Source organism: Trichogramma pretiosum, unplaced genomic scaffold (genome assembly GCF_000599845.2).
Source record: "Trichogramma pretiosum strain Unisexual culture from Peru unplaced genomic scaffold, Tpre_2.0 scaffold17, whole genome shotgun sequence".
NCBI classification, from domain to species: Eukaryota; Metazoa; Arthropoda; class Insecta; order Hymenoptera; family Trichogrammatidae; genus Trichogramma; species Trichogramma pretiosum.
The window spans coordinates 1,067,901-1,085,540 of NW_019641225.1; the positions used below are offsets into that span (position 1 = coordinate 1,067,901).

At 36.2% G+C, this 17,640-nt stretch overlaps 1 protein-coding gene across 1 annotated transcript in view; it reads right to left on the reverse strand.

Moving 5' to 3' along the window:
- Window positions 1-10,671: 10,671 nt before the first annotated feature.
- LOC106649288 (alpha-2C adrenergic receptor) overlaps window positions 10,672-17,640 on the reverse strand; it is a 190,181-nt gene continuing 183,212 nt past the window's right edge. Inside the window, exons 3-4 of the mRNA XM_023458201.1 lie at window positions 15,377-16,196; window positions 10,672-13,392 (exon numbers count right to left, since the gene is read on the reverse strand). Of these exons, the coding sequence (XP_023313969.1) occupies window positions 15,516-16,196 (681 nt within the window). The 3' untranslated portion in view covers window positions 10,672-13,392; window positions 15,377-15,515. The remainder of the gene's footprint in view (window positions 13,393-15,376; window positions 16,197-17,640) is intronic.

Consider the following 17,640-nt stretch of genomic DNA (forward strand, 5'->3'; position numbering starts at 1 on the left):
CGATCCTCCCTCTCTCGAAGACGTTGTCGTCACGGTTACAAAATTATTTACAATACTAGATTTTCTTAATTTTAACTTAAGGCTACTTCATTCTTGTGCGCTGACTCTTTTGTGCATATATATTATATATTTTTCGAAATATATTCATTAGAATTGAAAACATTGCTAAGGTGTAAGTATAAATTTAAAAAACGACGAGATTTGTACCAAGCTTTTTTACATCAATGGAACCATTTGCATTCGAGAGAGACCGGTTAGCGAAAAAAAATATATCATGTCAAAGGCATGTATACACGCGAAGTTGGCAGAATCAGCAAATAAAAGCTACAAGACACGTCCTCTCTATATATATATCCGTGCGAGCCATCTGTGAAACCGACCAAAAGATACATAGGTCCGAATGGTTTTTCTAATCTCTCTTTTTCTTTATAAATATACTCTTCTCTCGCCCTATTTCTCTCCTGTAGAAAAGTATTAGTATAGATATACGAGAACACAGTGTAGAGAGACGAGCCCACAGCAGTGAAACACACATCGAGAAATTGAGGTGTGTATGTATCTGTCTGTGTGTGTAAGAAACGTGATGCCCGAAGTGGGCGAGCGAATTGAATTTCGGGGCTGCCGATCGTCCGACGCTTGTGGCACGAAATACGTACAAACACACACTTGCAGAGACGAGTCGAACAGATGTCGGTGCCTGTGGAAAATCCTCACGTAAGGGAGGACTGAGTAAATAGATTAACCTTCGAGGCTTGTTCGAGGCCAAAAAAGAAAGGAGAGGAAAAAAAGCAATATCTTGGCGTTGCATCTGCTTGTATGTCGTGTACACCAGCCGAAAAAAGTAAATACTGCGACGCATGCATATTATTATGCATTCAGATCCTTTCGTTGTTAGAAAATCAAACCAAGCCCGCAAAAAAGTTATACGTTACAGCCAGTGGCGAATTATGCAGTACGCCAATCGAGCAAGAGGAAAACATCGAAATGAATATTAAAATTTTTTATTATAATATGAATATTTTATAAGAATAAATTTAATCAATATTAAAAGGACATTTTTACAAGATTGTAAGGTCAAAGAGTGTTTTTTGAAGAAATCGTCACTATGTTAGAATTTTAAATTGGTTCAAGTATTGTAAGAACAACATATAAACAAATTTTCATATGCGAAGTGTTGCCTTCCATAGTATAGTTACATATATTAACAGATAAATCGGTACTTAAACTGTAAACAATATTTTCATTAACGATTTCAACATATTCTCTCGACATTCTGATCATGTACATAGTAAAAACAAATTAGTTTCAAAGTTGTCTTCGCGATGAAATAAGCCTTAAAAACAGAAAATTCATTTTACTCTTCAATTGTAAATATAATCATTTATCGTTTTTTTTTGCACCAAAATGAATAAAAGTGAGAAGGAAGCCGAGGAAATTATCTCAAATGATATTTCAAGTAAACAAGATATTGTTGTTTCAGACGACAAAACATACGTTTGTGATATTTGCCAGCAGGCCTTTACACTAGAATCGAGCATGATAACCCACCGAGACAAAATTCACAATAAACAAAATGGTTATCCATGTGACCAGTGTAAGCAGAAATTTGTGAAAAAATCGAGTTTGTTTACGCACCAAAAAATGTTTCACAAAAATCGTGAAAAATTAACGTGCGAAAAGTGCGAGAAGAAATTTGAAAATAAATCAACTTTACTCAAGCACAAAAAAATATTCCACGAAGTCCTCAAAGATTATTTATGTGAAAAGTGCGCCAAGAGATTTGGAAATAAACGTAGTTTGCTCGTGCATATAAATACAGTGCACAACAATCGTGAGATAAAATTTGGACAAAAATTTAAATTGATAAGACACCAAAAAGCAGTCCAGGAGAATCGTAAAGATTTTGCATGCGACAAGTGTGAGAAGAAATTTGGGTATAAATGTAATTTGAACAAACACCAAAAAATAGTCCACGAAGGTCGTAGAGATTATGCATGCGAAAATTGCGAAAAAAAATTCGGACAAAGAAGGAATTTGTTCATGCATTTAAGAATAATTCACGAGGGTCGGAAAGATTACACATGCGATCAATGCGAGAAAAAATTCGGGGAACAGGGCAATTTAAGAAAACACCAACAAACAGTCCATGAAGGTCGGAAAGATTATGTATGTAACATTTGCGAAAAGAAATTTGGATTAAAAGCCGATTTGCTCAAACACCAAAGGGCAGTCCACGAGGGTCGAAAAGATTACGCATGTGACAGATGCGAAAAGAAATTCGGAATTAAATCAGATTTGTTAAGACACCAAAGAATAGTACATGAAGGTCGCAAAGATTTTGCATGTAACAAATGTGAACAAAAATTTGGACAAAAATATCATTTGCTTTTACACCAAAGAACGATCCACGAAGGTCGCAAAGATTCTGAATGCGACAGGTGCCAGAAAAAATTTGGATTAAAATCCGATTTGCTCGAACACCAAAGGACAATACACGAAGGTCGTTAAGATTATGCAGGCGACAAGTGTGAGAAGAAATTTGGGCTTCGATCCAATTTCATCAGACATCGAAAAACAGTACACGAAGATTGTAAAGATACGCAATAAGTGCAAAAATTAAACATGAAACAACATCCAACTCTTGAACTTATCGAACAATGTGAGCCTATAGTAAATACTAGTAATAAATTCTAGAATATATTGACGCTGAGTAGATATTGGATCAAGTTCAATAAAGTTTTATGCAGCAAATTTTTCTTGCATAATTAGATAACTTTATACTGTGTTATATTAATATTCGCCGTGATAATACTTCTTTTGTACAATGGTTTGCTTTTCAATTGACACTAATTATTTTTCAATCTAAATGATGAACACATTAATCTTTAATAATCCTGGTGAACAAACTAGTGGCTCGTAATGAATGAACCGTTTTTCCCCATAATCACAAACATGCGCAATTGCATACATTCGATCGTCAGATATGATAATCAAGACTTTATAAATAATTTATTATTCATACAAACGAGTGTCTCAAACTTATCGCAGTTGTATGCTTCGAAGAGTTCCTCAGAGAATAATAGCGTATATTCATTCAATTAATGAAATAATGAAAACTTCTAATTTTTTCTTGATAATTTTTGATATGTATAGATGCTTATACAGCTGTTTTTGAAATTGAATAAAAACGTTGCCAAATGTATGTGTATTACCTGAACCTCGTGATATGAACTATATCATTACACCTTTGTTCACTGTTTTAAAAAAATTTCAAATGTTTATTCTACATTCTTTGAAATTATACGAAGCTACCACATTTATTTTGTCCTTTACCCAAGTACTTTGATTATTTCAAAATTTTATTTCAAAGCTTCATCTTTAATTTAACGAATTTTCAAAAATCAACCGCCTCGACAGAGCGGCCCAAACGAATGTTTCGCGTGGGAGCGGCATTTTTTCTAATCCACCCCCGATTAGTTATAACATTTATTCTTTCCCCGAATTTCAATTCTTGTATATACTACTCTGCATGCGGAATTCGACGAAACATTATATACATAATATAAATAAAATACACAAATACATATATAGGTTCGTACGCGGCTTGGCTCACCGATGAAGCGCTTACAGATTTCCTCAAGAGATATAATCATGTACTCGTGTACGATACAGCGCACGGCGCAGCAAGTTTGATTAAGTGTAAGTTGTGTAAACGTCGCATATGTATACTAAGCTAATGCGCGCTTACACTTCTGGGAATGTCGGGCTACATATGAGCGCGTCCAGCATAAGTCTGCCACCCCGCTCGATTACGGCATTTTTGGCCGAAAGTGTCGTATGTTTAGCTCGCTCGGAAACGTTTACCAAGAGTCAGAAAAAAAATCCAAACACATGGATCGATAGATTTTTTCCTCCTCTTTCTAGTGGTGTAACTCAACAAATTCTTAAAAATTGATTTTGAGGTTAAAACTCGACTTGAATGTTTAAGTCGATTTATCCAAAAAATATATCCTCCGATTTCAAAATAAACTGCGCCAATCGAAAGAGGAGGCAAAAATCTATCGAAAACAATGATTTTCAGGATGGAGAAATGATAAGAATTATTAAAGATATCGAGAAGAATAGTGCGGGACGGCGCGCGTGGACCTGTTTTCCGTGCGCCAGTGGCGGTACACACGCGGCGCCGTGTCTAATAGCATTTTTCGGTCCTAGAAGCTATACCCTCCAATTAAAAAATCGGAAAAATTTAAGGTTATGTATTTTGATGAAAAAAATAAGAAAAAATTTTTTCCAGATTTTTCGAGGCTCCGTATCGTCCTAAAAAAATTATTTTCGTCAAAAAAGTGGTTTATGGCTTGAAAAGATGCGTTCGGATGTCTGAAAAAATTTGAGGTTACTTTTATCAATGAAATAAAAAAGTGAAAAAATTTTCGGAAAAGTTATGGTATTCTAAGGCCTTATACGAATTTTCAAAATTTTCAATGATTTTTTCTGAAGGCCTGAAGCACTCAAAAAATCTGAAAAAAATCAAGGTTGTTTGGATCGTTGAAAAATATTTTTTTGAATTTTTTCAGATTTTTGAATTGCTTCAAGCCTTCAGAAAAAATATAGATAAAAAATGGACGTTTATAGGGGAGGAAGGGGACCCAAATTTTGGATTTAGTACTTTTTTATCATGTACTATGACATATCAAAAGAGCGTCAAGATCGGTGACATACGTGCGGACGAAAATTTAAAAAAGTATTATTTTGACCCATATATATAAAATATATGCATTATAGCTCGGGAACGTGTAAGCGCGCGCATAAATGACAACAGGGACTACAAATTGCGAGGGATTACTGCACATCGAAAAGGAGAGAGAGAGACAGGGCACGCGCGATGTCGAGAAGATTATATATATATGTAGTCATCAGAAACTAATCTAAAGTTCTAATACTTAATTTATGCATTACAGCTTGCGCACCCACTCTCAATTTTACGTTCGATTAGCTGAGCTTGTCGATGAGATCTATAACTGTCGCTATTTAACTATTCTTTTAGTTGCCGAGTCAATGCGTCCGCCGAGCTTACTTCAAGATCCATCTTGTACGTTAAATTGTAATTCGCTCCCGGAAGTAGCGTCTCGCCGACGAGACGAGCCGGTTGAACGAACGAACGAATGAACGAACGCAACGAATGTACAACCGTCTGCATTGCCGTATCGTGCAGTGGTTGTCCATCATAATTAACTTCTCTCACTAATTTTCTCCCACCCAACGCTACACATTTTTCAAACGAAGCTTGGCAAGCAAGTGCCAGTTTTTGACCAAGACCTCGATCATAGATCCGGAAACGTTCTCTTGGAATCCATTCAGGTACTTATAAAATGGGAGAAATTTTTTTCTAAATATTGTGCTTGCCACCTGAAATTGCATTCGAGCATTTATCGTAACCAGTGACTATTTGGAAGGCCTCGAAATCGCTCGGACTTGTGAAAAGTTTTGCTGTCAATTTTACGTCTAGAGTTTCTTAGATATCTTTAAAAATTTTTAAATTCTACATTTGGAAGAAAAAGAAAATCATTTGCACCATTAAAAATTATGAAGAAGATGTGAAATTATAAGATGTTTTCAAAACTGAAAAATAATATGAGTAAATTGTCAAATTATCCGTTGTTCCGTATTCACCTGAAGGGTAAAAAAAGAATATAATCGAATTCAAATTATGTATGATCGATCCACCAACGCTAAAAAAACCATTCAAAGAATTCAAACTTTTTTCAATCCTCAGAGAAATAATTAAGAAAGGATGTTAAATGACAATAAAACAATTGTTATTTTTTAATGTATAGTTATTATATATATTCATATATATTTTTTTTCAACATTACATTTTTTATTTTTCACATTTATAATTTTACTAACGGTATGTTTGTTGGTTTTCTCATTTTATTAAGTGAAGTCTGCACTGCAAACTACAAATAATTCAAAAATTGGTATGTACAATCTTGTTAATCACGCGCAATTTTTAAAATCAGTTTCGTGTTGTTTTTTTCTTCCATGTATACTTTATATGCACGCATGTCTTACATTTACTTTCCGTTGGAATTCGAAAATGATGTGGATGCATTATCTGAGCGAGGGTGAAATTTGGTTTTACCGATGGTAAAACACATTCATAAAAAGATATGACAAGACTTTTAAATTGCAAATATTTTTTAGTGAAAAAAATTGCTTACTTCAAGAGAAATGATTTTGATCTGCGGGTTTTTATCTTCGGATATGCAATGCTCTTTTCACAAGGATATTTTATATCCCTTTGAATCAGTCACCATCACTTCTCTTTAGTATAAAGTACTGTATTATATACTATGAGATTACAAAAAAGTTCCTTTTTTTTGAATATTAATGGTGTTCAGCTGGCGAATGTCAGACTACAACCAGATATTTCTACTTGTTATAGAAAACTTATATGATATCTTTGCGCACACTCGCACGTTTTTTTAATCATCGATTTATTATTTTTAATTTACAAGTAAATTTTTTTTCTTTCTCTTTCATTGCGTTGATCATTGAATTTTTTTTCCATTTATGTCGATCTTATTCATTATTGTTATTTTTATGATTAGTCGTTTAAATTAGCTTAACTACTTACAGTGCATTGCTTATAAGTCGAGAAAATGTCATTGTTTCATAGAATACACACGTAGATTTTTTTAGAAATGTTGTTTTTGTTCTAAACTTTTAACATTCTTCAAAACAAAAGCCGTCGACTTTAAAATTTTTCTTCTCAAGCAAAATCATATTATCTATGGTACCTAACTGCGTACTATTAACAGCATTATATATATTTTTTTGAATAATGCTAACCTTCTGTTGTTTTCTTATGACATATAATTTAATAAATTCTAATAGTGTCTAGTAGTTGTCAGATTTATCAAAGATTTTACAGCTGCTTTGAATATATTCATATATAAATTTATGTACATTAACAGTTGCTCAAATTCTCATCGATCGTAATAAATAGTATCATGTAACTGAAATACATAGTTTTCATAAATACATTTTTTACAATATGTATATACATTTGAGTAAAGAACATATATATATTTATAGAAATTTCAATATTTGTATAGTACAATTATACACTTAAGTTTTGTCATTATTATTATTATTATTATTTATCATAGTTATTATTATAATTATCAATTTATGAACGTAGTGAATGTGTTTCATTTTTATAATATTCACAATTTTTCGTTAATATTTATTACGAATAATAAAAAATTCATTGTGCTTTGGTATAGTATTTTAATCATTCCACTTTGTAACTTATATTATTGTTTTTCATTATTTCTTTTCAACTTTCGATACACACAATAAGGCGAAATAATGGAAAACTCATACATTATACTTTTTTTCGACAACAATAATTATTAAATAAATTCATAAAATGGAAACGATTTTGGTTGCTTACAATAGTATGGCCTTTCGTAAGTTGCCATCTTGATCCCATTGAGTTTTGGTTGATCTATTAAATATCTATCAATTATATATTTTCATAATAAATTATCACTTCAAATTTAATACTTTTTTCACGTAGCGTCAATCATATTTCTTTTGTTTTGTTTTTTTCTCTAAAAACATCGACTCGAATACTCGCTTAAACATTTAATAAACGTGGTAATTCCATTTTTTGATTTTATCCTTAAATCCTACGTATAGAAGAATTGCTCGATTATACTCGCGTAACACTAACGGACTAATGGTGACTGTGCGCATTTTGCTTCGGCATATCAAACTCAAAGATTATTACACATTACGAGTGTGTACTTTATACCTCTATTTATGTTATATTTATTTACAGCGAATCTCACAACAGAAGTAAAATTTTTTTTTTTTACTAACGACGGGGAGGCTACTTTTTTGTGCCTACAGATAAGCGAGAGATCATACAAGGACGAAGTGTACAAGCGAAGATGCACGAAAATCGAGCTCGTATATAACACGTGTAGTATATGTATGTGTGTGAGTGAGGATCGGGCGTGTGCACGGTACGATTCTCGTGCAGATTAAACACACCTTAATCATATCGCGCGCGAGCGCCATGTATTATTCACGTTCCGCAATTTCGCTCGTAAGCCCCGACGCTGCATCTGCCCGTTACAATGTTGTACAGCGCAACACGTAGATCTCCGGATCGCGGCGAAGGAACGGGATAAATAACACAGCTCGTGTCTCTGATGAATGACCACGTGTGTGTGTAGCTAGTCCAGCTTCTAAATATTCCAACCGATACCACGCGGCGCGGGGGCCTTCTCGTACGCGCGCTCGGAAAGAGACTTCGTGACGTTCGCGCGCAGCGCGGCAAAACAACATCGACGAGAACGAAAAAGTTGCGAGGGTAAGAAAAAAAGGGAACGGCATGATTTGTTCGCGGGCGAAATTTTTTTTATTTCTAGCTCCTTTTTGAATTGCAAAACGTACACTCGGGGGCAGAGGAGGGTTTATACACGTATACGTATACATAACGGATGGAGGAAAACGAGAGAAGGAGAAATTCCGTACATATACGCTTCCGCCACGTGTTTGCATAATAACTTCTTTTTTCGCGTACGGATTATTGGATTTTTATATTTCACCCGTATACACGTTGAAGAACTGTCGTGCAGCTCTCTCTCTCGCTCACTCACTCAATCTTTTTTTTTTATTATTATTATTTCGGTAAAGAACTGCGGGTAAATTATAAAAATAAGATGCGGATAGTGGAAGTAGCAGCAACGGCAAAAAGAAGAGAAAGAAAATATGAACCGTGCCAAGTCATTAGAATGGAACGCCGGTGGAATATTTAAACATTATAGATCGCGGGAAGCTGCACGTAATAAAGAGAGAGAGAGAGAGAGGCAAGGAATTCGGATGACACGGCGTCCTCGCATAATCCCACGCTCGATGTATCTCATTTTTATTTTTCTCTCCTCCATTAAAATACGATGGAAACGCGAATTAGTACAAGCGAGAGAGCAGCAGCGGCGGCATTGCAGCGCAAGTGCGTGACCAGTGGTGGTGGTGGTGGTGGTGGTGGCAGAAGTTTCCACTTTTCGGCTGATGCTATACTTCGAGCTCTGAATCGAGTTTCACGAGACTCGGTCGGCCTCGGGAAACTCGACTTAATTGCGAAGGTATACACAGCGCGTTAACGGTTCATTAACCCCTCGCGCGCCTCGCGTCGTCGTCGCCGCCACCCGTACCCTACTTCCAGAACCCGGCCGGCTGATTCTCTCCTATTATACATTATGTGCTGCGCCGGGGCCAAGTTTTAACCGAAGAGGAAGGAGCTGCTTTTAATTCTGATGCTGCTGCTGCTGCTGCACGAGAGAAAGAGCGAACATTTTAAATATTTCGACGAATTATCGCGGGAAACCAAAAATAAAGAGAGTCGGAGCGAAGAGCGAGAAGATGTTTTAAAGTGTACAGGGCTCGGTGTCGTATAGCTGAAAAAAATGTTGGGAATTGAATTCCGTGTAATGTATTATTTTACGAAGTTTCGCGTTTCCGTGCATCGCGTTGTACACCTTATACAAAGCTATATACGCTACAATTATATATTTTATTTACATGTATCATAATAATCGCGTTCGTTGACCGTTATAATTGATGCAATAAGGCAAATGTAAAAAATGACGTCTTGTTGATTTTCGTATCGTGTATACACATTAGTCATATATTTGTGATATTGATGGCGAAGTACAATTTTTTTCTGCGTGTTAATTGCACTTTATTATATGTAAATCAAATATTTAACCTTTGTAATTGCAACTTTATTGAATTCGTTCGTTAGTTTCTTTTGTTTTCATTTATTCATTCAATTTTCGTGTGTATATCTTTGATTTTGCACGTGCAAAGTTATTTTCCTCGTCGCGAGCGCGTGAAATTTTGAAAAAGTCGACTTTTCATTTCTATTGATTCACTGGGAGGAAGAGGTCAAATCGAAAGTGATTCTTTATTCAGAAAATTGTTAAAAAGTTTCCGGAGCAAATCGAAGTGAGGTTGGAATTAGTTCGAAGATTCTTTATTTACTTCTTTTTTTGTTCAACGGCTTTCATTGGTCGGTTTTGTTCGTGCGAAAATACATACTCAAATGCGTTCGCTTGCAAAATTAATAATTTTTCTATTTCGTGCCCGGTTTGCCAAATCAGGAGCATTTTGTAGCTAAAAAAGTACGTTCGAATAATTGTAAAAGCGTATATATTATTGAATTTTATCGAAAAAGCTTTCAGTTCCAATCGAGGTGAGTCTTAAAGTTATTATATCTATATGAACGTGTGTATTTTTTTTTCTTTCACTACATACTAAATAACTTATAGAAAATGTCGATGTATTCGAATATGGCATTTTATGTACTTATTCATTTTTTTTTCTATTACTCGCTAACTTTAATCATTAAAATCTGAAGTACATACATATACTCTGTTTTATTTTAAAAGTTTTTTTTTTTATCAAGATAGACGTGTGATCAACGCACGCCAACTTTTTCGCGGGCCATATTTATATAATATAATATATTCATCGCTCGCCTAATGCAGGCGAGTTTAAATCTTTTTTTACTTATAGGTCGCTCTAACACACATATACTCGCACACACTTGTAGGAAACATTTCGTTTTATTTGTCAGTAACATTATTTATTTATTTATATTTTGTTTAAAGAATTTATTGGAATAAACGTCCGGTTTTTTTTGTCAACCTATATTTATAATTTACGATAAGTATACAAACACTCAATGGCATTCGTATTTATGTTAGGAGTACAATTATAAATTGTTTTTCGTAAACAAGAGTTCTTTTTTCTATCCGCTGGCTCTTGGTAGTTTTTTTTTCCTCTCAACGCAAAAGCCGACCGTGCTCCTGTCGATTTAGAAATTTTCTCGTTTTTTCTATACTATCGAAATGGATTGTCATTATCGTGATGAAAAATTTCGAAGCTTTGCCTTGGATTGATAATAATCTTACGTTTATCCTCTACATATCTCAAGAGTACTCGTCGACGTGTGTTCCTGTCTAACGGAGATCTCAATTTTAAGATTGCGTATGGGTGTGATATATATGTGTATAAGACACAGTGACACATAAAAAAAAAGAAATTTCCAAAGAGCTTGATCTTTCTCGTCTTCTTTTTTTTTCTTTTTTTTCCCCTCGTATATAATGCACGCGAACCGGATGAGTTTCTCAAGTGGTCGTTTGAAGAAGGGTTAAAAGATAAGATGTTTCGCAAACCCCTCGCGCGTCTCTCGCGTGTGCAGATCGCGTACAAAATTTATGTATTCGCGCGTACGCCTTAAATGTTCATTCTTGAACAGTGTTGCGCTCAGCGATGGAAAATCGGGTGGAAAGCGCGTGCCCTAGGTATTCGATCCAAAAAGTTGACGATGATAATTTTTTTTTCGAGATTTCTATGCAAAGTAATTCACGATGAAACTTGTTCCTAATTTAAATTTTTTCTTCCTTTTCATCTATACGATCTCAAAGTATTGCAACATTTTTCGAGTCAAGTAACTGATTTATTGAAAAAGTTTGACTTTGAAAACTCCAAATAAGAAATAAAATGATCTAAGAGAGTATATTAACGACGATTGTCTGCTTGATTGTATATTGATCAATTTTATATTTTGATTAAAAATCTTCGAGTCTTGAAATTGTTTTTTTTCCTAATTTTCAAAAACCCAAAACTACTGATAATTCAATCATAATTGCTGTTAATGTAAGGGTAAGATGAGTGAGTTAATAGTATTTGTCTAGTCAATGTACAATTTAGTCAAAACAAAAATGAGGGGGGGGGGGCATTGTTTAGATAAAAATGACAATTGAAACCATCCCAAATGCTGATGTGTCTCGTAAAAATATTATTCAATTGCATAACTTAAAATTCCTATGAATTTAACTTTTAACAATATCTATTAGATATTTATTTCACTGCCATCTGGTGGTCAGTCGATTCTCTAAATATTGTATCATTTGTTGATTATTGATACGTACAGTTAGTTTTTTAGGCGAATTCATGCGAAATTATATTTCTCTTGTCGTGATTTTATTTTGTTTAGTCGCTGTGACAGTCTTATTAGTAAAATTTGCCATTATAAATACAGTATGTAATGAACTTTAAAAAGCTTGCAGTTTGAGAATAATTTTTACCTCTCTAATATTGGTCCGGAGGCTTTGTATCATAGAGTGATATTTTCGTTGACATATCCATATGACAAAAGAAAAATTAATATCCTCATTTTTATTTTTCAAGTTAAGTAAAGATAATTCTTCAGATTATTTTTCGTTTTTCCTCTTGAATGAATTTTTAGCTTCGAATTTTTTCATGTTTTTTTCACAAAAGTATTTGAATATGAACAATGCACGCATGCCCATTGACCCAAGATAAAACAGAATCATATATTTCACTGGGCAAAAATTTAGAGTTCCCACATAATACTCGTGCCCTTGGAATAAAGGCCGAGCCTTCATACGATACGGTGTCGACTCGACCAATTAGCGTGAACCCGCATTTGCAAATATTCACGTTATAATGTATAAAAGGGGTATAACATTGCGAGGCCACAACGAGGCAAACGAAAAAAAACCGAGTGGATTTACGTGAGTCCGTCCGTCTGTATCGAAAAGTCGAGAGGGAGAAAATAGCTAGATGAAAAAAAAAAAATTGTCATTCATCGAATCGAAAGGCACCATTGAATGTCGTGTTTCAGACATACACACGCTGTGCCTAATATGCATACGCATTATATTTTTGTATCAATATTTACGTACACGTGTTCAGTACACGCACACACATACGCATCGAGATCCAAGAATTCTTATCAATTTAACATGGTGAATAATACAGTGCGATCACTAGCGAGGATGTGCGGAAGAACGAGAGAATCGGCTGTTATTTCATGATAATTACACACGCAGTGGCTCAGACTCTCGATCTGTCGATCTGTCGCTGCCGCCGTGTCGTCGCACCAACCGTACAGTAACGGCAGCAGCGAGCAGCTAGTGGGAGGCAAGAAAACGAAAGATCTACATACTCGTGGGAGGGTAGTTATAAGAGTACACGGACGGTTATCTCTGCGCCTGCACTCGATAATAATGCTTCATTTTATATACTAATATAATATATATTTATAAACGATGAGTGACGTCCATCCGTTGTAGCTGCGCGCGAGACTTTAGCCGATTCATTTGGTCCGCTTTGATTTCTTCGCTTTTAAAGACACTCGGCTCGCCTCGCTCAGGTATGTGGGAGTAAGTCACGTTGAATTTTCCAGTTGAAACAACCTTTGTTTGTTCGCGTTCTCTCGTCTGCGTCTGCCCATTAGTATGCTTGATTTATTTTTTCTGTCTTCTTATTCGATGCGACGGATACCTGGAACAGAGTATTTTTATTTTATTTTATAACTTTACAAGGAGTGACAACAAAGGGTATGAATAATACAATAATGACGAAGCTCGTCGCTGTCTGTGAATATATAGGGGTAAGGCTCAGAATTTTTTAAATAAACCTGCGCTCGTATGTCACCGATCTTGACGCGCTTTTGGTATGTTATAGTACATGGTAAAAAAGACCCAAAACCAAAATATTAGACCCCCTCCCCCCTCCTACCCCCCACTTCCGGTATAAACGTCCATTTTCTATCTATATTTTTTCTGAAGGCCTGAAGCAATTAAAAAATCTGAAAAAATTCACAAAAATACTTTTCAACAATCCAAACAACCTTGAATTTTTTCAGATTTTTTGAGTGCTTCAGGCCTTCAGAAAAAATTATTGAAAATTTTGAAAATTCATATACGGCGCTACGATGCAATACAAAGCCCGATCTTTTTTTCCACTTATTTTTGACATCAAAATACATAACCTCAAATTTTTTCAGATTTTTTCAGACAGAGCGCTGGCGGTTTTTAGCCGAAAAACGCCCTTTTTTTACGAAAATAATTTTTTTAGGGCGATATGAAGCTTTAAAAAATCTGGAAAAATTTTTTTCTTGTTTTTCAGGTCAAAATACATAACCTTGAATTTTTTCAAATTTTTTAATTGAAGGCGATAGCATCTATGGCTAAAAAACGCTATTTTTATGAAAAACGGTTCCTGGAACCCAGAGGTTCCGGTAAAAAAATTTGAAAAAATTTTTTTCGAATTCCTTGTCAAATTTTAATAAATTTTGACCGTCGCAAAATTTCGATTGGAGCTTCCTAGCTCATTCTAGAGCATAACAAAGATTCGAGCGAAATTCTGAAGAAATTTGAAAAATAATGTAATTGTGATGAACGTCTTCAGAATTTCGCTCGAATCTTTGTTATGCTCTAGAATGAGCTAGGAAGCTCCAATCGAAATTTTGCGACGGTCAAAATTTATTAAAATTTGACAAGGAATTCGAAAAAAATTTTTTCAAATTTTTTTACCGGAACCTCTGGGTTCCAGGAACCGTTTTTCATAAAAATAGCGTTTTTTAGCCATAGATGCTATCGCCTTCAATTAAAAAATTTGAAAAAATTCAAGGTTATGTATTTTGACCTGAAAAACAAGAAAAAAATTTTTCCAGATTTTTTAAAGCTTCATATCGCCCTAAAAAAATTATTTTCGTAAAAAAAGGGCGTTTTTCGGCTAAAAACCGCCAGCGCTCTGTCTGAAAAAATCTGAAAAAATTTGAGGTTATGTATTTTGATGTCAAAAATAAGTGGAAAAAAAGATCGGGCTTTGTATTGCATCGTAGCGCCGTATATGAATTTTCAAAATTTTCAATAATTTTTTCTGAAGGCCTGAAGCACTCAAAAAATCTGAAAAAATTCAAGGTTGTTTGGATTGTTGAAAAGTATTTTTGTGAATTTTTTCAGATTTTTTAATTGCTTCAGGCCTTCAGAAAAAATATAGATAGAAAATGGACGTTTATACCGGAAGTGGGGGGTAGGAGGGGGAGGGGGTCTAAAATTTTGGTTTTGGGTCTTTTTTACCATGTACTATAACATACCAAAAGCGCGTCAAGATCGGTGACATACGAGCGCAGGTTTATTTAAAAAATTCTGAGCCTTACCCATAGATATTATCAACTAGGGTAAAGTTTCGTTTATCGAGAATTCGTTTATCATTTAACTTTAAAAAAAAAATTTCAAATTTTTTTATGTAGTTTTAACAATAGATTTGAATTATTTCATTGCCATTATTGCTCGAATAAAATTAACAATTATTGATCAAGCAGCCATTGACGAGAGAACGGTGAGAAACCGGGCGGTCTAACGTTTCATGAATTAAAAAAAATTTTTCTAAACACTTTTCACTCTGTATTTTTAATTTTATACTTTGCTGAACAGGTGATTTTCGTTCTCAATCACGGTTAACAATATGCGACACTCACCTTCGAGCAGTGTTTCAGCGTACGGCAGATGCGACGAGTAGTCCTCGAGCCAGAATAGAATAATAGCAATGGAAAAAGTCTGTCCCTCTCTCTCTTTCTCTGCTCGTTCTCAAGGCGACAGCGGAACCCCGCCACCGGCTCATTTGAAGAGTATCCTTCTGAAGGCTCGGCGAAAGTCCTTGTTGAAGACCGTGTAGATGACGGGATTGAGGGCCGAGTTCATGTAGCCGAGCCAGAAGGCGATCGCGAACGCCTGCTCGGGTATCGCCAGATTCGGGAACATCGGCTTGACGATGTAGAGAAAGAAGAAGGGCAGCCAGCAGGCGATGAAGCTGCCCATGATCAGGCCCAGTATGAGGGTGGCGCGCTTCTCCTTCTTGCGCGCCAGACGGCGCTTCTCGCGCTCGGGATCGCGCGGCTTCTGCGGCTTCTCCACGACGATGATGTCGCGCTGGCTGCGATTGTCGTCCTGGTCGCTGTTGAAGCTGCCGCCGCCGAAGTGCTGCTGCTGCTGGTGATGCGGCTGCTGGTGATGCGACTGCTGGTGATGATGATGATGATGATGCTGCTGGCGCATCTTCTCCAGGGCCTTGCGGCCGAAGATGGGCTTGCAGAAGCGCAGCTTGAGCGGCTTGACGACGGCGCAGCGCGACACGACGCCGCTGTCCGAGGACGACGGGTCGAGCTCCGACACCATGTCCACGTCGATGCCGACGGAGGGCGCGCGACAGCGCGAGGGAATGTTCGACTGGCCCTCGCCGTTCACCGAGAGCGTCGCCTTGAGATTCGTCTTCTGCGACATCGACAGCGGCATGCTCACCTGAGAGAGAAAAGCAACAAGTTCGAAATCGTATTAGACCAGTCATAAAGTATAATAGAAAAATGCATTTGCATTGCGTTCGATTAATTTAATAAAAATAATTATTTTTGAAATAGTTAAAAAAAAACTTGAATTATTTTGCGAGATATTGTTAAAATATAATTATAGTTTAAAAATCAATGCTCTTTAGAGCTTTTTCAATTCCATTATGCATAACAGTTTTAGCTGTGAAGCTGATAGTCATTAAGTGTTTTCAATCAGTTATAGCGAAGTGACGAAATGACTGAACTGCATAAAAATGTTCGAGAGTAGAAAAATGAATTAGCGCTCGATTTAGACTGCAACGCATAAAGTCGGTTTATAACGCGCGTAAATCAAGCGTGTATAGGTAACGTCCACGAGCTCTACGAGTAGCCCTACAGGTAAACGCTCGCTGCACATACGGCAATGCATTCAAAGTTATAACCACGATTTTAATGGCTTTAGCCAGTGCAGTTTAACGAGGCAAATATTGCAGATTAAAGTCTACGCGTATGTGCGCGCGCGTGTGTGTGTGTGTGTGTGTGAGGGTGTAGGCCACTAAGAGGTCGGTATAATAGCACAAGTAAAACCAAGCTAACTTCTCTCGTCTGTATACAAACACACACGCATACACACACGTAGCGATATAATGCTGCGGTGCATACATATAATGCATATATATACAACAGCATCTTCGACGAAAACGTGAACGCGCGCGCGCCCGGGCTATCCTCGCTTTTGGGGATGTATATGCGGCGCGGAGTTAGCTCCGCGTGCTGTTATACACCGAAACTCTCGGTTTTTGGCCGTTGCCCAGACGCCAGTCACTATATAATCTTATTAAGGTCGATGTTTATGCACTGATGACGCTTATATATACACGCCCGTGCTCGTGTGTGTGTGTATATACTGCACGAGCCGCAGAGAGAAGCTACTTCTCTCATACCTTATTCCTCTCTCATCGTATCTTTCGCGTATAATACTCACTTGCGCGGCGTGGTATACGTGTGTGTACTACACCCAAGCCAACGTATAATACGCTTATATACCTTTGGATAAAAGAGATTTTCAGCGAATTAAAATATTGGCGTGCTGCCTGTGCTTAAAGTAATAATAATGTGTTCGTAATTTTTTGAGAATCAAATGTAATGAACAAAACGACACCGTTTTGATCATGATTGAATCATCGCTTCTTTTCGCTGTATGACAAACGGTAAAAGAATGACGTTATGCATTGGGACTTCGCTGAAAAGATTACTCTAGTCTGTAAAGCGACGCCTTTACTCATGCAACCCGATATACGCGTTAGAACATTATGATCAAATCATCTCAAGATCGTAAAGTTACGTTACCTTTCTAACCGTATGCCAATGACTTGACGTAACGAGATCTTCTATTTAAAGTATAGAGAAGAAAAGCCTCA